This window comes from Sciurus vulgaris (genome assembly GCF_902686455.1).
Source record: "Sciurus vulgaris genome assembly, chromosome: 16".
NCBI classification, from domain to species: domain Eukaryota; kingdom Metazoa; phylum Chordata; class Mammalia; order Rodentia; family Sciuridae; genus Sciurus; species Sciurus vulgaris.
The window spans coordinates 12,068,601-12,087,372 of NC_136477.1; the positions used below are offsets into that span (position 1 = coordinate 12,068,601).

The 18,772-nt window shown below is 58.8% G+C and overlaps 1 protein-coding gene across 10 annotated transcripts in view; it reads right to left on the reverse strand.

Annotated features, from left to right (window-relative positions):
• The window catches only part of CACNA1A (calcium voltage-gated channel subunit alpha1 A), a 244,806-nt gene that overhangs the window by 130,007 nt on the left and 96,027 nt on the right, over window positions 1–18,772 (reverse strand). For all 10 annotated transcript variants that reach the window (XM_079115382.1, XM_079115377.1, XM_079115378.1 and 7 more), the window contains 2 exons: window positions 16,243–16,348; window positions 13,985–14,124 (listed from right to left, as the gene is read on the reverse strand). In XM_079115382.1, coding sequence (XP_078971508.1) covers window positions 13,985–14,124; window positions 16,243–16,348 — 246 coding nt within the window. The remainder of the gene's footprint in view (window positions 1–13,984; window positions 14,125–16,242; window positions 16,349–18,772) is intronic.

An 18,772-nucleotide genomic window follows, 5' to 3' on the forward strand; every position in this document is an offset into this window, starting at 1 on the left:
CCTGGGCCCTGTTCTTCCCTTAATCTGAGACGGAGACGGAGACCGAGTCCGCCCCCAACACGCTCCCCAGGCGGCTGCGCCTGCGTCTCCCGCTGCCCCTGCGGCCCAGCCTGGGGCTCCTGTCCCCAGGTGTGCTCCCGTGGCCTGGGTCCTGCTGGCTAGACTGTCCCCAGCACCTTGGCCAGCAGACCCGCACTGTGGCCTCCCCCTCCCTCCCTCCCTCCCTCTCCCCAACTTTGCAGCCACTAAAATTAGCTCCCTCTGCAGCCCCGTCCCCATCCCCGGCGCCTGTCCTGGTTTCTCTGGGCTCCTGGCCACTTGCAGTGCCGCACGCGGCTCCTGCTGGCGGCTCCTGAAACAGAGGTGTCCTGCCTCGGAGGAGAGGGTGGGAGGGCACTGTGCATCTGCCTCCGGGGGCGCAGGAGGCGGGAGGGCCTCGCCCCGGAGCCTGGAGCCTCCCCGGTCCCGGGGCAAACTCGACTCCTTTCAGCAGGGAAGGACAGTGGCCAGCCACACACCGCTGGGGGCACAGGCCACGGAGACCACGCGGGGACGGGACCCCACTCCCCAGGTCCACAGAGCAGCCCTGCAGTAGCTGGGCACAAGTGCCCCCGCGGCCCCGTCCCCGACCCCATGGGCGGAGACATGCGACAAGCCCCCCACGGCGGAGGCCACGCCGCCCGACGGAACGGAGCTGGGACTCGCTCCCCAACACAGAGGCGCTCAGTGCCACGTGGACTGAAGGGCAGACCAGGGACATCGCTGCAGATGCCACCAAGAGATGAGGGGTGGGTGGTGGCACATGGCTGCCAGGCCCAGGGTGGGGAGGTGGCATGGTGGGCTCAGGGCCGGGAGGGGTCCCTCGAGGCCACGTGCTCAGAGGTGGGCGGGGTGTCACCCCCGCAGGCGTGGCCATCGCGGCTGCCGGAGGCCCGGACCGGAGGGTGGGATGGAGCACTCTCAGGGACGGGACAGTCCCTCCAGGACTCACTTCCTGGGTGCCCACTAGGTGCCAGGCTCGGGTCACGGCAGCGAGTTGACAGGCAGAAGCCCTGCTTTCCCACGGCACTCCAGAGGGGAACCCTCGCCAGGGCACGAAATAAATAGGAGCAGCGGGAAATGAGGCAGAGAAGAGGGAAGGGTATCAGGGTGTCGGGCCATGTGAGCAGGGACAACAAGCAAAGACCAAGGAAGTGACCCTGGAGGGAAGCAAATAGCTAGAGAAGAGCATCCCAAGCCTGTGCAAAGGCCCTGTGGCAGGAGCTGAGTGAGAGCAGGGGACAGGGCAGAGGCTGCTGGCCCTGGGGACCGTGGAGGGTGAGGCCAAAGCCCTCCCACACCTCAGCACGGCCAGGCCCCCGGTCAACTTGGAAGAACCTTGCATCCGTCCACAGATGGACAGGTAAAGAAAAGATGGTGAGGACATGGGACACTCCTGGCCCCCAGGATGCCCTGACAGCCCTGCAGGGTGGGACACAAGCAGAAGGAAGCCAGGCGCTGGGCTGGGTGCCCTGGGTGTAGCACTCGCCTGGCCTGTGTGAGGCCCTGGTTCCACCCTGTCAGTCAATCAGTCATCCAGTCAGTCAGTCAGTCAGTCAGTCTATCAGTCAGCCAGCCAGCCAGTCAGTCAATCAATCAGCCAGCCAGTCAGTCAGTCAATCAGTCAGCCTGTCAGTCAGTCAGTCAGCCAGCCAGCCAGCCAGTCAGCCAGCCAGCCAGTCAGTCAGTCAGTCGGTCAGCCCATCAGTCAGCCAGCCAGCCAGCCAGTCAATCAGTCAGCCTGTCACTCAGTCAGCCAGCCAGCCAGCCAGCCAGCCAGCCAGTCAGTCAGTCAGTCAGTCCGTCAGCCCATCAGTCAGTCAGTCAGCCAGCCAGCCAGTCAACCATTCAGTCAGCCAGTCAGTCAGCCAGTCACTCAGTCAGTCAGCCAGTCAGTCAGTCAGTCAGTTGGTTAGTCAGTCAGTCAGTCAGCCTGCCAGTCAGCCAGTCAGTCAGCCAGCCAGCCAGTCAGCCGTGGGTCTGTCAGTCAGGAAGACAAACGCCAGCCTCTCCCGTCTGCTGGCCATCTAAGAACATCTACAGGAGCAGAGCAGGGTGGGAGCCGTGGGGCTGGGGTCGGGGACACGCAGGGTCGGGAGCCGCCATCGGAAGGCCTTGGCCTCCGGGGGCAGGGGAGGGAGCTCTGGGCTGCGCTGCCCCGCTTGGTGACCAGGTCAGGACAGCACGCGGTGCGGCCGGAGACCACAGAGGAGCGGATGCTCAGGTCTCTGTTGTGAGAACGCGGCGTGGACACAAGGGATGGGGACGGGCACTGTCCTGACAACTGGCTGCCTGAGGACAGCTCAGAACCCGCGAGCAGACGTCACCGTCCGTCACAGCCCCGCCAGCGGTCCCCAGCTCCGGAGCTTCTGCCCCAGGGTGGACGCCGCTGACCTGGGCCCTGAGACGCAGGAGAGCCCAGGGAGGGCTCTGCCCGCGGCCTGCGCGCACCCAGGGCCCGGGCAGCGTGGACGGGCCATCCGACCCAGCTGACGGCTCGGGCAGCAGCACGCGCCTGTCCCCATCCCAGGGGGCCATCAGGCGGCCCAGGTCTAGACGCAGGGTCTCTCCTCCCCCGATTCCCGATCAGGTCATCGCAAAGCGGGGACGTGACCTGTCCTCCCTCAGAGCCTGGGTCTGCCGCTCTGCTGGCCGCGGGGTCGGGTGGACCCCTGACTTCTCTGAGCTCAGGTCTGCCATGGACACCGGGAGGCGGGCACTGAGGAGACCCCGCCGCCCTCGAGCTCGCGCGGCCACAGGGAGCCACACCCGTCCTCCGGCCTCGAGGGTCGAGGCCCGGGCTTCTCAGGAGGCACCTGGGTTGGCAGAGCGAGGGGCATGGGCACCCCGTGTCTCCAGAGCAGGCCGGACACTGTCCAGCACCCCCGTCCGGCCCCAGAACAGGAAGACAGCACAAGCACAGGCCCTCCTCGTGCCTTCACCCCTGGACACCTGGGCAGGTCCCCAGAAGGCCGGTCCCTCCACACGGTGACAGACTTGCTGCCACACCCTCATCCACTTTTGAAGAGGAATCTTTAGAAGTCGCTTCTCAGGTCCTGTTGGGGTTCGGCCTGGTCCTCCAGGGAAGGGACAGAGTCACGGGTGCCATCAGATGGCCCTGAGGAACCATCGACCCTGGCTTTGGGCAGGGTGGGCTTCCCGGAAGAAGAGACCGCTCACGGCAGTGAACATGTCCCGCCACGGCCATCCCACAGGGAAGGCGCCTGACCCTGTCAGATGCTGAGAGCTAAGTAGGGCCCAGCCCGGTGAGCACTGGATGGGGTCAGCGTGTGCCTCCCTGAACCCCCAGGGAGCCTCTGTGGCCCTCTGTTTCCTCTTCCACCCTGGATCTCGCCCTCGATGCAGCACACCAAGGCAATAAGGAAGCAGCACCCCAGACAGGAAGCACTTCTAATGTCGCATCTGCATGAGAGGTAGCCAGGCACGGAGGAGACAGATCACGTTTCAGACCCAGGCAACAGCGAGTGCAAAGGCCCGGGGCTGAGTGAGCAGCAGCTGCTGGTGGAGGAGGGCATCTCTTACCGCCTTCCCTCTAACACGGGACCGCAGACAGAAGGAAGCCTGCTTGTGCAGTGGGACAGACCTGTGCCCAAATCCTGGCTCTGGAACTTACTGTCCACGTGGCTTCCCTCTCTGAGCCTCACGTTTTCTCATCTGTGAAATCGTTCAAGCCACAGGAAGGCTGGAGGTGACAAGGTGTGTGAGGAGTCTGGCATACAGCAGGTGCTTAATTCACACTAGTTTCCTGTTTCTGAGATTGACCTTCCTCTTGGGCTTGGGTGCCCCTAATCCGGGCATTGCGGGAGAGAAGAGAGGTGGGCGTCGCTAGAAAAGAGGGTGGAACAGAAAGAAGGGTGCCGAGCCAGGGAAGGTCCGGCCTCTGCCCCCGAGCCAGGGACTCAGAGCAGAAGCAGGGGACTTTTCAAACAATGGCATCAAAAGCCCCCGCTGACGAGAGCCAGCCGCATGGTGCGGACCACCAGGGACAGCCGGCAGGTCAGGAATCCATCCCCGACCCCAGGGCCCCGTGGGCTCTGGTGAACAACCTCCTGTGCATACACCCTTTCCAATGGGACCATGGCACTTCTCCCACCAAGAGAGGGGTCTTCAGTGCCCCCCCCGAGTCTAGACTGGCCTCGTGCTTGCTCTGGCCAACAGTGGCCACAGCGATGATGAGCTGCTCCTGGAACAAGTCCTCCAGAGGCCTGAGCACTCCTCTGGCTCTTAGAACCACATGAACACACCCCGGCTAGCCTGCTGGCTGCTGAGACACCGCGTGGAGCAGAGCAGACTTCCAGTCCATATCAGCCTGCACCAGCCAACCCTGAGAGATGAGCTCATCCGAGACCAGAGTGACGCGCCCAGCCGAGCACGCCCCGCCCACCAACCTCAGAACCACTGCTCGGTAAATGCTTGTCACTGGGGCTGCTTGTTACATAGCACCATGTGACGATACGTGACTGATACAAAGGGACGTACGGAACAAATGGACATGGGGAATTAAGATGGAACTTCATAATCAAATGTCCAACCTTAAAGGCACCTTTTAAGGACATACACACACTGACTGATGAAGGGATGGGGTCCTGAGAAAACCACTGGATATTGAAAATATCATGAATCAAAAATGCATTGAACATGTGTAACCTATCGAACAGCAGGCTCGGCCCCGCAATAAGCATCCGAGGGTGGTCTGTACCCTTGTGATGGTGAGGCTGGCGAGGGGCTGCTGCCCGGCACCACGAGGGAAAGCTGTACTGCGGGTAGCTGACCTGGGAAGATCATGATCTCAGATTCCAAGTATGGCTTCTACCGGATGCATGTGGCTTCTACACCATCACAAGGTCAAAACTGCCATAAGTCAGGGGCCAGACGTACAAAATAAAAGTGAGAGAAATCTCCAGAGTGGTAGGAAAGTGAAACACTCTCCCAGGCAGGATGGCCTTGTCTCCTCTTCAGAGCTGAAGCCCAGGGACAAGGGACTCTCAGAATGCTCTACCCGGGAGCCTCAGCAGTGAGTGACAGGCAGGGCCGAGGTCCACAGGGATGCGTCTGGAGCAGGTGGAGCTCGGACTCTGGAGGAAGCCCTGCTGCAGCCCCTCGCTAGTGGGTAACCGAGGAGCACCTCAGCCAAGGCCACCGTCCTTCTGCCCTCTCCTTGCTTTCTGCTGCCCACTGTCCTGCCCGGGATTCCCGATGGTGGTCAACCCCAACTGTGAGGCACCAAGAAGACGGAAACTTCCCCGACTACGCATTCACAGGTGGGCCCTTGGGAGGCGAGGGTGAGAGGAGGTCACGATGGGATCCTGGGGGCTTTGTGAGAAGAGGGAGTGAGACCAGAGGCCTCATAGGCAGAAAGACCAGGGAGCACAGAAGCCCACATGTGTGCACCTCTGCCTCTTGCCACGGGGCATTCTGCATGACCTCAGGACTCTTCCAGCATCCGGCCATTGCCTGGTGCACAGGCCCTCAGCCCTGAGCCTCCAGAACCATAAGGACAAGCCAACCTCTTTTCTTTATAAGCTACCCAGCCTCCAGTATTTTGTTATAGTCTTGGAAAATGGACGAAGACACTTACCCCTTCTGTTTCCCTAACTATATCATTTTCTGCTACGCTCAAATAATCTTTCTCTCAGGGTCGGTTTGGCTTCTTGATTGCCACCCACAGCCACTGACTGGCTGTCTGAGGTGTAAGAGATATTATCAGAAAACTCAAATCACCAAAGGAGGCCAGAAGAGGGGCTTGGAAAGTGGGCAGGGACAATCCAACCAGACCAACACCAGGGCAGCAGCTGCCACCAAGGGTAAAGACTGTCCCTGGCTGAGTCGCTAAGTCCCCTGCCCTGACCACCAGCAGGCGGGGGTAGGAAGCATCTCCCTCACCTTCAGTTGGCATGCGTGTGGGGTCCCCGGCCCAGGACCACAGCGGCCATAGACACCCACCTGTGGTCCCAGCCTCTGGGGAAGCTGAGGCAGGAGGGTCCCGTGAGCTCAGGATTTGGAAGCCAGTCTGAGCAACGTAGTGAAGCACCCTGGGGAGAGGGGAAGGGCTCCCCCCAAATTGAAGGGGAGGCTGTATGTCGGGCACCCAACGGGCAGAAGCCAGTGCTCCCCGTAGTTAACTAACTGGCTGTGGAAGCAGGCCTGGAGGAGTCTCGGTGATTATTATCATCATCATAATTACAGTCATTAGCGGGACAATAGCGGATGTCACTGAGCACGCGGCCCATGCCAGTTGCTGTTCTACGCGCCTCACGTGGATTAGCTCACTGAATCCTACTTTTTGAGGTAGGTATGGTCATGATTCCCAGCCCACAGGTGAGGAAGCTGAGGCCCAACGCAACGTCTCCCTTCCTCTTTCTCCAGACCGTCCACCACCCATGAACCCATCCGCACACACACCAGACCCGAGCCTATGAAAGTTCTCGGACAACCATGTGGTGGCGAGTAGGAAGACTTCTATTTTCCAGATGAAGAAACCATGATTCAGAGAGGTGGAGTAACTTGCCCAAGGTCACACAGCGTGGAAACAGTGGTGCTGGGTTTTGAACCTGCTCTAACTCAAAGCCCGTGGTCTCGCCCATTTGAGGGTCTTTGTACTCTGCCGGCCTTCGTCTTTAAAGTGGTTGGCACACACAGCAGCTGGGCTGCAGGCAACATGGCAGCAAGAAGGTGCCCCCAGTTACCTTCTACTGAAGGACTCATCCGAACCATCATTCGGTCCTTCTGTCTACGGCAGCTCGAGACACCAGAAGCAGAATCTGCCACAGTGGAGTGTCCAGAGCTGGACGCGAGGAGTTTAAAGTTTCCTTCCTGTCTTTGCCTGGATGCCAGCATTTTATAGCCTGAAACGAGGCTGGGCCTCCAACGGGGCCAGTGAACAGCGAGGACTAAGCTACCCGTGGCCCAGACACCTTTGGAAGCACCAGAGCAAACAAACAAACCCACAACGTGACTGTCATGATCAATGCTTCTTAGGGACGAGGGATTCCTTCCTGGGCGTACAGTACTTGATACTCTCTAGCCCATCAAGTCTGCAAAAGAAGTTCAAAAACGGGCGAGGTCCACACTTAGAACACCACTTCCTGGTTCAGTGTGCAACGTACAAAACAGTACCCAGCAGGCCTGAGGGCATGTGCTGCAGGCAGCCCCGTCAGCTCCTGCATGAAGTCGTTCATATTCGTGCTGCCTCGTCAACACAAAGTGACCAACAAGGCTGATGCCCAAGGTGTTTGAGCTCCCTCAGAGCTGTGCCAGGCAGGGGCATGTGTATGCTGACCAAGGGACGTGCCAGGTTTAAGTCAGCCTCCCCGGCCACACGCGTCTCCCCCAGGCCAGCTGGCCACATGCGAGCAGGGCTGCTGAGCCCACAGACTGGATATTTCACAGTGGACTCTTCTAAGCGTGGTTCGTCCACGAACCCAGGTGGAGTCCTGCGTTCGGTCAAGACCCTTCACTGAGCATCTGCTCAGCACCAGACGCTAGTCACAACCAAGAGCAGGAGAAACCAAATCCCCACCTCTGGCCTCCAAACGGAGGCCTCAGGCAAAAGATAGGCAAAGGACGCGGAGAAGGACGTGGGGTTCATCACCAAGAGGCACGTGCGCGGGGAAAATCCAGAATGAAGAGGAAGCCAAGTCACCGCTGCCGTGTAGCTGAGGGACCCCCCAAGGGACCGGGGCCGGGCGGCAAGCAGCTTCTTGAGCGCGAGGGCACTGTTTGGGAGAAGAGGACCAGGCAGACAAGCTGAGGGGCAAAGGCCCTGAGGTGGACACCCGCCTGGACTGGCCAGGGACCAGTGAGGTCCTGCTGGGTGGAGTGGCAGGTGGTGCCGTCCTCGCTGGCATCCACACTGAGCACGCCAGGATCCAGGAGGAGCTCGAGCAAGAAGGCGCCTTGATCCCATTCGCGTGTTGACAGGATCCTCTGGCTGCCGTGTCCACGGAAGGCAGCGGGAGGGCAGAAGCGGAGACCTGGGTGGGGGCAGGTGGGCTGGGGTGGCCTGTGGACGGGCAGGAGCCCCTGGAAGGCGGGAGCTGCTACTCAGTGACGTGGACTGAGCAGGGTCCCTGGACAGCCCAGGCATGGGTGCCCGAGAACCCCCACTCCCCAGGCAGATGTCCAGAGGCGCGGGCTGGACACCCAGCCGAACATTGGCTCATCAGCCCGAGGGGCCCCAGAGGCCCCGGGATGGGGCAGGACCTGCAGGATTCAAGGAGCCAGCGAGCTCAGAGCACAGGGGCTTCGTCTCCATGCCCCCATCAGCCCTGTGCCCTGCTGATGGCCAGGGCCTGTTGTCCCTGAGTCTGGAACCAGGTCCCTCCCAGGGGCAGGGCAGTCATCCAGCTCCCCACCCTCCCCAGGCGCGGGCCTCTGGTGGTGGCCTCCTCCCGGGCCCCAGGCACCCCTCCCTGGCTCCCTTCCGCTGAGACTTCCTCTCCCGCCAGGCAGCTGCCTCCCTGCCCCAGCAAGAGGAGCGGCGTCATCAGCCACAGAGGCGGTGGCCAGATGCCCCTCGGGAGGCCGGCTGGCATTTGTCACGGCAATTCAAGAGGACAAGACCTCCATCGGCTCCCGAACCTGAGATGGACGGCAAGGTCTCCTCCAGCCCCACGGGGAGAACGGCCCAGGGACCTCAGGACCCAGCAAGGTCACCTGGCCCTCTGGCCTGGGCTCAGGTCCCGCGCTGCCCACGGTGGCGGGAGGCGGAAGGGGATGTTCCCGCAGTGGGAGGTGCTGGCTGCTGTCCAGGGTGCTGAAACCTGTGGCCGCCAGGCTTCCCGCCGCGCTCCCTGAGACCCGAGGTCAGGACGTGGGCAGGCGGCCGACTGAGGACCTGAGCGGGAGGGTGGCGAAGGGGCCTCGTGGATGGGTGTCACCGTGAGCCACAGGCTGCTCCTGCCGAGGTCCCTGCCTGGGCAGGACAGGAGGCCAAGCTTTCTCAGCGACAACCGGGAAGCAGAGCGTCCACACCCAGCCCGGCTTGGTGGCTCAGGGATGCTCTGCCCTGCAGAGGACCCGGCGTGCGGCCGGAGGGAGCTCCATGTCGCCAGGAAGGGTCTCAGGCGGCGCAGAGGACCGGCGTGGGGGGCCGAGGGGCGGGGCCGCGGCACCTCCGCACCTCCACAAGCTTTTTCCCTTCGGTTCACCAACCCTCAATTGTGAAGCACCCAGAAAGGTCCAGGGGCCCAGGGGATAGAGCGGACGGTCAGCTCCCGGTGAGCTCCAGTCCACGAGGGCCTCACACGACCAGCTGTTAGTAACAGGTGCGATGTTCATAAGGTTACATCACACCTTCAGGTGGGCTGAACACAGCTCTGAATTGAACACAGGCTCAGGGGTACACTTGTTTGGGGGGTCAAATCCTATCAGAGTGATTGTGATTCTGATGCACCCCTTGCTGTGGGTCCCTTTCCAAGTAGCTGAACCTCTCTGAGCCTCAGATGAGCCTGTGAAGAGGCTCGGGAGGCTGAACTGCAACCCCGCACGCAAGATGGTTCATGCAGTGTCTGGCACACAGTAGGCACTTGGTAAACCACAGCAGCAAGGTCATGATCCTCGCTGGCACCAAGGCCGGTATTAGAGGTTGGGAGAGACGAGCTCCTGCTGCTGCTAGGAAGGGGGTGGGCCTGATGAAACACGGTTCAGCAGATTTCCTGGCAACCAGATGCTCCAAACAATAAAAAGACGGATGCTCTCCATGCTACAACTCACATCGAGACTGACGAAAAGCACTCGTGCCGCGGCAGGGAATTCAGGGTGACTAATCCGCAGGGTGAGAAATGACTGCAGAGAGGCATTAAACCAAGATGCAGCTGAGACCCAGAGGAGCTACTAGGTGGTCTCGGGACTGGAATGCCGGTTGAGCTTTCTTATTTGCTGGGTAATGCTGTTTATATGTGCAGGCAACTTAGGAGGCTGCATGGGACGTGAAGGAAGGAAGACGAGGCAGGGAGTGCTTACGTGAGTTTGTTCAATGTGTCACTAAGGAGACAGCATGAGAGGTACACAATTCTGTCAAGTCACCTGACTGGGCCTCAGGTCCTCAACTATCTAACAGACATGGGGGCAGGAGCAGGTTACTTGCTGGCACCCAGACTACAGCTGAGGTACTCAGTGGGAGGAGGAAGGAAGAGAAGTCGGCTTGAGCAGAACCTGAGGGTGACATGAATCAAGGAGGCCGCCCCATTGTACCCCAGACTGGGGTTCAGGCTCCCTGAGACCACCCTGTTCTGGAAGATCCCTGATTAACCCCCACTGTGTGACTTTGGGCAAGTTTCTCAGCCTGTGTCTTAGCATCCTCAGGGGTAAGGGCCTGCGGGCGTCTACCCAATCCCCAAAGTCCAGGATGCCAGGAGACCAGAGACAACACCCCTTCTTGTGAGTCCCCGAGGGTCTGAGCCTTTTCTTGCTTCTGGTCCTCAACACCACTACCCCAAGCCTGGGGCAGTGCAGAGATGGCACCTTCCAAGGAGGAACATTCACTTTGAAACAGTCACAAGAGGTCAAAATTGGCACAGACCCAGAGTCTACCTGTCCACGGGCATCTGACGTCAGGAATCTGCCGTGGATTCCTGGACCAGGTCACTGCCTCTGTCAATGGAAGGTCCCCCTCTCCTCAGCATCTGGGTGAATCTTCTGGAACATTCCGATGATCAGAAGTCTCACCGCTTTCCAGCTTCACAATCACTTATTTCACTAGCACCTACTCTGTGCCGGGTACAGGGTCACGGCCATGCTTACAAAACCAGGGGTCTTATTCCCCCCCTGGGAAGGTGGAGTCTCTTTTCTGAACCTGCACGACTATATTCTTTGACTGTTAAATATCTAACTCTCTATCTGAGCATCTCTATTTCCATTATCTCAGAAATAAAGCCAAGCTTCTGAAATCTTCCTCTTACACATTTCTGGTTTAATGATTGGGATTTCAGCGACAATTTAAGTATGCTTTAAAGGGGTTTGATAAGATCTCCAAGTTAGGGTTTCTCTGAGGCGCTTTGATCTAAAAGAGCAAACAAACAAAAATCCCCGGGTAAGATCTTCCCAGGGAATCTCACACAAGAAGGCAGCAAAAAGCCCTTGGTAGGCCATGAGAAGTCAGCGCAGCCTGACTGCTTGGTAGGCTTAGGATCGTGAGAAGACAGGAGGCGGTCGGAGAGCGTGCACCAAGGTGGACCGGGAGGAGCCGAGGCGGAGCTCGTTCCTCCATCACCAACCCCAGCAAAGGGCCAGGTCTGCAGGGTGTTCTCACCAACAGGAGGTGAGGCCAGCCCCGGGGAGTGCATTCGTGGGGAGCGCGGGCCTGAGAGGGGGAGACGGAGCCACCAGGAAGGAAGGAAGGGGATGGGGTGGAGAGAGAAAAAGATCTAGAACAACAGCCTGGAGTGCAATTCAATTATATTTAGAATAACAGGGTCAGAATCTGCTGAAAATATAAAAAACTACAAATCTCCCTCCCTCCTCCCTCCCTCTCTCTCTCTCTCTCTCACACACACACACACACACACACACACACAGATTCCTGCATTCAGTCTCCACGGGCTCAGGCGTGCCAGCCGTGGAGGCGTGCCTACCTTAGGACCTGGACAAAGACTTTCTCCTCTAGAGACCCACTAGGCATCAGGAAACTGGAAGGAGGATCGTCCTGCTGTGAACAGGGGGCACGCCAGCCTCCCAGCGGCTGCCCCTGAGCTTCTTGACCTGTATTGAGACTTCTACCTGCTAAGCAGTCTGTGAGCTTCCTTAGGTGTCTCAAGCACCATAGAAAGAGAATAAATAAAGTAAAATAAAATAAAGAAGGAAGAAAGGAAGGAGCCACCCAGGTTTTAAAGGATCCTTCTTGCCAGTAAGGTCAAGTCAGTTCTTCTGCCAGCAGAAGTCACCCCAGGGAACACAAACCAGCATGACCACTTTGCGGAGCACCGTGGCAAGACCCAGCAAGGCAGAGGACACCCATGGTACACACCTCAGAAGTTCCTCTCCTGGGCACGTGTCCTAGAGAAACCACTCTCAAGAAAGAGACAACAGGACTGGGGATGTAGCTCAGTGGGTAGAGTGCTTGCCTCACAAGCACAAGGCCCTGGTTTCAATCCTCAGCACCGCAAAAAAACAAAAACAAAAAAAAAAAAGAAAAAGAAAGAGACAACAGCTGGGGGCCGAAGAGCCCAGAGCTGGAAACGATTCCAGATGGATAAATACACCAGTGGAATGACTATTCAAACCATGGAGTACAATACAGCAGTGAAAATGGACAAAGGAGGACTAGCCTTGCTCATCTGATTAATCTTGTGGGAGCAAAAGGCAGGCTATAGAGGAACATTGACAGAGAAACCTTGAGTTTGCAGAGGGATACCACGCGTTTCTTATACACGGTCGGCCCTCTGGATCCGTGTATTTGGACGCTTTCCTCGTCCTCCTCCTGAGACAGCACGGTGCGGTGACTGCACAGCACTGACACATCAGGCACTGCACGTGGCCCAGAGGTGACTTAAAGTCTGCAGGAGGCTGTGAAGGTCACCTGCAAATCCTACCCCACCGTACATCAGGCCGCGAACACCCAGAGCTTGCGACTTTAGGGGGTCCCGGAACCAGCCCCTCGGCACACCGAGGAAGAGTAGCCCTGCACGGTCAGAGAGTAAATGCCCAAACGGAAACGAGAAACACGAAATCCAGGAATAGTGCTTCTGGGTGGAGGTGATGGGACCCGGGGATGCCGCGGGGATGAGAGGCTCCCGCTCGGCAGCCAGCTGCCCTGTCACCTCCCTGCCCTCGACTCTGTCACTCGCTCCAGCTGCCCTGGCCTCCTTTCTGTCCAGCCTGGTCACCTGCTGTCCCCCTGCCTGGCGCTCCCCTCCCCGGGTGCTCATGGCTCATGCGTTCACCTCTTTCAGCTTTTCACTCAGGTGGCCATGGCCATGCTGGGCTCCGACACAGGTCGTGGGAGTCTCTGCAGAGGCCAGCGGGATACTCACCAGGGCCATTTCCCTTTCCTTCCAAGCACACCTGACATTCCCCAGCTTCCCTCGCAGGCGAGGGGTCACATGACCCAGTTCTAGCCAACGCAGTGCCACCCGGACAGGTCTGGGCCAGGTGGGTCCCAGCCCATAGGAGTCCCGCGGTGACGCTTTCTCTGCTCATTTCTCTTCTGTGCTTTGATACTGACAGGCCTGGAGTTTCTGGAAGCTGTGGTTGACAATGAGGGGCTCTGGTCCCTCGATCCCGGAGGAGACAACCTCACGACCAGAACAACTGTTTTGGACTTTGAATGAACGAGAAATAAAGTTTTTTTTTGGCTTAAGTCATTTCCTAGTTTGGGATCTTTTGTCACAGCAGCTAGTATCACCTCATACGGATCCTCAGAAGAAAGTGTGTACGTGCACCTTCCAACTGTGGTTCACTGTATTCGGATCTGGAAACTCCTTGACCTCAGTGGCTGTACCTTATTTGTACCTTATAGTTATAACCACAAAAACAGCCCTAACCACAGTCTCCTGCACCCAGAAACCCCCCAGCATTAATCACCATGACACAGAGGGACGCTGTCTCCAAGCAGAGTACGAGACCCACACAGGAAGGAGAGGTGGAAACTCAAAGTCTGGAATTGGAGACTCTTGGGTTCAAATCTCGCCTCCACGTTTGCCAGCTGGGCCATGGGAAAACGAGTTACCCTCTGTATTCTGGGTTCCTCGGTGACCGATTCCCAGTTCCCTGGGGCATGAGGATCAAAGGACACACGGGAGGCACTTTGGAAGCCATCGGCTGTAACCAGCGATTATTTTAAGGGTGACAGAAAGCACCCGCCGTGATGGAGAGCTGGGGTAGGAGGGGAGCGGACGCGTGTGGAGGAACACGGGGGTGCGGACCCCCGAGCCCGAGCCACCACAGTGCCGAGGCGAGACGAGCGTGAAGGAGGGCCCGCGCTTACCCTGTCAGCACTACCACGAAGTCCATCACGTTCCAGCCGTTCCTCAGGTACGAGCCTTTGTGGAAGGCGAATCCGAGGGCGATGATCTTGATGCCAGCCTCGAAACAAAAAATCCCAATGAAGTATGGTTCTGTGTCGTCCTGGAAGGGAGAGAGGCAAGTCAGAGCCTTGGGCTGGGCCTCGGGGCCAGGACCCCCGCCGCCAGGAGTCCACACCCACCTCCCTCTCACGTTTTCCGGCCCCCCCCACCCCTGCTGCATCCTGCCATGTGAGTGCCTGTGCAAGAGAGGCAGAAGCTTCCAGAAGACATTCTCCTTCTTCCCTCCTGGCCAATCCCACGCACCACTCGGCCAAGGAGAACTGTTTGGATGTGCGTGATCCAACATGGCAGCCACAGGCCACGGGTGGACACTGGGATCAAGTGTCGTAGAATTTAAAATGCATTCTGCAGCCTCGCTGACTAAGACCTCGGATAGCATCAGTGTGGAACGTGCCTCTTCCAGCAGAAAGTGCTCCTGGAAATTGCCGGATTCCATGCTTGACTTGTCAGCAGGCAGCGCTCCAAGGTTCTGAGGTTGGACCTTATATGCTGACCTCAATCCCAGATCTAACTCTGGTAGGAGCTTCTTGGCGGGCGCGCACAGCCCAGCTGCTCAGGTCCTCCAGGACGGGGCAACAGTCCTGCCGCCTGGTGAGCTCACGCCCGTGCGGACTCCCTGCCCGGTGCCAGCCCCCAGCTGCGAGTCGATGCATCGGAAGTGCTTGTGTGTGCTGTTGCCCCGGAGCCCCTGGGCGCACCCTTCCCGCCTCTCAGGGAACATCTCTCACGCTTCCGTCACCTGCGTCTCAGGCTTCGTGACTGTTTCCAATCGTGGCCGCCAATGCGCTCCTGAGCGTGTGGTGCTGGGGCTGAGCCCGCCTCCCACGTGCTGTACCTCTGTGCCAGGTCTGGGCCCGAGCTCGGGATTCTTTCAATGGAGTCTTTTCACACAGTTTCATTTGAACCAAGAACAAATCCATCCTGAAGTGGTAGGTTCACTGGGCTGACTGCGACCTTGGGACGGCACTCTGATAAACAGCCATCAAAGCACAAGAGCCGGGAGATTCTGACGCCTCTCCTCCCCAGTCTTTGAGCTATTACAGCTGGTTCTGGAAGGCGACAGGGCTGGGGATGGGGCTCAGTGCGGGAGCACTCCGGTGAAAAAAGAAAAGAACCGGGGACAGCCTGTCATCCCAGCGGCTCAGGAGGCTGAGGCAGGAGGATCATGAGTTCAAAGTCAGCCTCAGCAACTTAGCGAGGCCCTGAGCAACCCAGCAAGACCCTGTCTCTAAATAAAACACAAAAAAGAGCTGGGATGTGGCTCGGTGGTTAAACACCCCTGGTACCGAGAAAGAAAAGAAAAGCGGGGAGGGGCAAGGATCGTAGCAGCGGAGCCCGGCCGCAGCTCGGGGCTTCGGGAAGGATCTGGGCGCAGCTGGCGGACAGCCCTGCGCGCTTTCGCTGAACGAGCTGAGGAGTTTGCACGTCCTCCAGGGCCCCTTCCTCTGCACGACAGAACTGGACTCAGGGCTGGCGCAGCTCGGGGGTCCAGCGCTTGCCCAGCCCGTGTGAGGCCCTGGGTTCCATCCCCAGCACTGAAAAATTAAATTAATTAAAAAAAAAAAAATCCAGATCGTGTTTGCATCTTGCAGGAACCAGCCGTCAAGTGGCATCCGTGGGACACACTTGGAAACCTGAACAGCGACCCGGGCTCGGGCGGGGCGGGAGCCACACTGTCCGGGACAAGGTCTGCAGGTGGAGGGACACAGACTCCGGGCCCGGGGGAGAGGTGACCCGTTGTCTAGAAGGTCAAGACAGACGAGCCAAGGAAATGAGTGGGCCGGGGGCAGGCGGGTCTCGGAGGCGGTGCGGCCCGGGGCCGGGCTCTCGGGCGCTGGCCACGCCGGTGTCTGGGCTCTGCGTTTGGTCAAGACTCTCGAGGCGCGTTCTGTTCTGCTTCGCTGCGGCGCTGGGGCTGGAGCCAGGCCTCGGGCAGGCGCCACTACCGGGCCACGCCCCAGCCCGCGGGTTGTTCTGAACGTGTCTCACGGGCCCCGTGGCTGGCCGTCGCCGTCCCCTTCCCGCTGGGCTCCCGGGTGGGTGGGCAGCCCGGCGTCCCCTGCCCAAGGCCATCGGTGGTGCCCGCCCTCAGCCCCCCGCCTGCCGCCCATGCCACCCCACACCCTGCCACGAGGCAGGGAGCCCGCGAGTCGCTCACCAGCCGCTCGGACATCGGGGTCTTGTCGTCATCCGGCAGGTGCTGCTCCAGGGCCAGGACGATGCAGTTGGCTATGATGGTGGCTAAGATCATGTACTCAAAGGGAGTTCCGGGAATTAAGGAAAAGCCCAGCTGGCCCAGGAAGGACGCCCTGGCCTCCCTGCTCCCCGCAGCCCGCCACGCCCACAGGCGCCCTCCCCGCGGACCTCCCGCCCCACCGGAACCACTTGGATCCCGGGGGTTTGGTCCCCGGTCCCCTCCGGGATGGACGGATGGCATGAACACAGCGGGAGGCAAGGGAGAGAGCGAGGGAGGACAGACACACTGGCCCCAGAGAAGAGCAAATGACTGAGTAGCCTCCCCACGTGGACCGGCAGGCGAGGGTGCGCTGACCTCGGTCTCCACATCCGTGAACTGCTCCACGTGTGGGTGGAAGACACTCAGGAAAAAATGTGTGTGCGCCGAACACGACAGATACTCCCCGTCACTGTTCCCAAAATAATACCACAGGGCAAGTCCGGTGTGCCCAGCCCTGAGAGGACAGGGGCCACGGAGGACCTGCAGGTCCTGTGCATGCACCTGAGCACCCAGACGTGGGCATCTGGGGGTCCTGGGACCCGTGGACAGTGCAGAGGATCGCTGCTTGCACAAGGGGACTGTGCAGGGTGCAGACTTCAGGGATCAGCAGAGCCCTGTCCCGCAGTGGGGTCGGGCCTCAACAGACCCACTTCCTTGGTGGGAAATGAGTCCCTGCCCGAAGCGGGTGTCGGTGCTTGTGCGAGTCACGTTGAGAGGTGACTCAATTAATGAGCATATCGCTTTGGGCATTTGAAACCTGTTCTTGCTGGCGAGATGAGGCAGGGTCCGGGGTCAGCGGTCAGTATCTGGGAAAGGATGTGTTTGGGGAGGATGGGTGCAGTCCATGGGCAGCGCTCTCCCGGCCCCTCCCCCAGCACACACTGTCGGAGGGGTTGTCGTGTTCCATATCCATCAATCACAGGTCACAGGTACCATACCATCAGCTGGTGGGTGTGTGGAGAAAAGGCAGGGCGGGTACTGAGACCTGCACGTGAAAGCCCAGCGGTCAGATGTGATACCAAATGCAAGAGCAAGAGCCACGGAGGAGAAATGGGCACATCAGGTTTTAGGAACACTCGATGGTGCATCAGAAGATATTACAAAGAAAGTGAAAAGACAACCAATAGAATGGCAGGAAAGATTTGCAAGTCATGCATCCAGTAAGGGCCACTGTCCAGAATATATAAATAACACTTACAAGTCAACAAGAAGAAATGCTCCAATTAAAAAGTGGGCAAAGAACTTGGATAGACATTTCTCCAAAGATGCACAGATGCCCAACCAGCACATGAGAAGGTGCTCAACACCATCAGCCACCAGGGAGATGCCAATCAAGACCACCATCAGCCACTGGGGAGATGCCAATCAAGACCACCATCAGCCACCGGGGAGATGCCAATCAAGACCACAATGAGACACTGGGTCATGCCTCCAGGGACGCATGAACAAAACATGGCCCATCCATAAAATGCAGTATTACCTTGAAAACATGCTAAAGAAAGAAAGCCAGACACAAAGCAGATAGTTTATGATTCCATGTCCACGAAACGTCAAAAACAGGCAACTCCGAGAAGGCAGAGCAGCTGCTGTGGGGAGCCAGCTGCTTCACACTGGAAACTAGTGAGGTGCACGAGACGCTGTGCCTGCCAAGTGACACCAAGTCAATCACTTTAAAATATGTGAACCTGGCCTCAATAAAATATATATATATATATATGGTGGTCAGGGCAGGCACTCAAGAAACTGATCTTCAGAGACCTGAGGAAGGGGCAGGGTTGGGTGGCTCTTCCGGAGACCACCTCCCCTCTAGGCAGGGACAAACCCTCTGTACCTTGAGCATGCTCTCTTGGGCTGGTAAGTCCCCACAGCACCTCGGGAAAAGGACTACCCATGGGGACGGTCTGTCTTGTTCATTTCGTATGAACCTGAGCGGTGACATTCTGATGGCTGGTGAATGAGTGTCCCTGTCCCCTGCCAGATCTCTCAGAAGCGTCCCCAGTCCAACAGCCTTGGTGAAAGGAGCTGGTGATCTCTGAGGAGCTCCAGGCATGGAGAAGTGGACACTAGCCAGGAAGCCACAGGGCGCTGGCCACAGGGACGAGGCTCACCGGCCCTGGCCCTCGGACGTTTGGGGCTGGGCTCTGAGGCAGGGCTGCCGTGGGTCCTGCCGGATGCTGGGCAGCGTCCAGGGCCTCACCCAATGCCCGTAACTGCACCCACTCTCCAATCAGGACAACCTGAAGTGTCTCCAGACATCGCCGAGCGTCCCTGGGGACGGAGCCTCTGCTCCACAGAGGGACCACAGTACGTCACGGGAGGAACCTGGCCTTGCGCAATCCTGTCCCTCCTCCTAGCTTTCTTCTCTGAAAACTGATTGGCTTCGCGCGCCCTCCAGCCCTGGAGTGAGGTTTGGCATTTTGGAAGCTCCGTCAAGGTCAATGCTGGAAGAGGA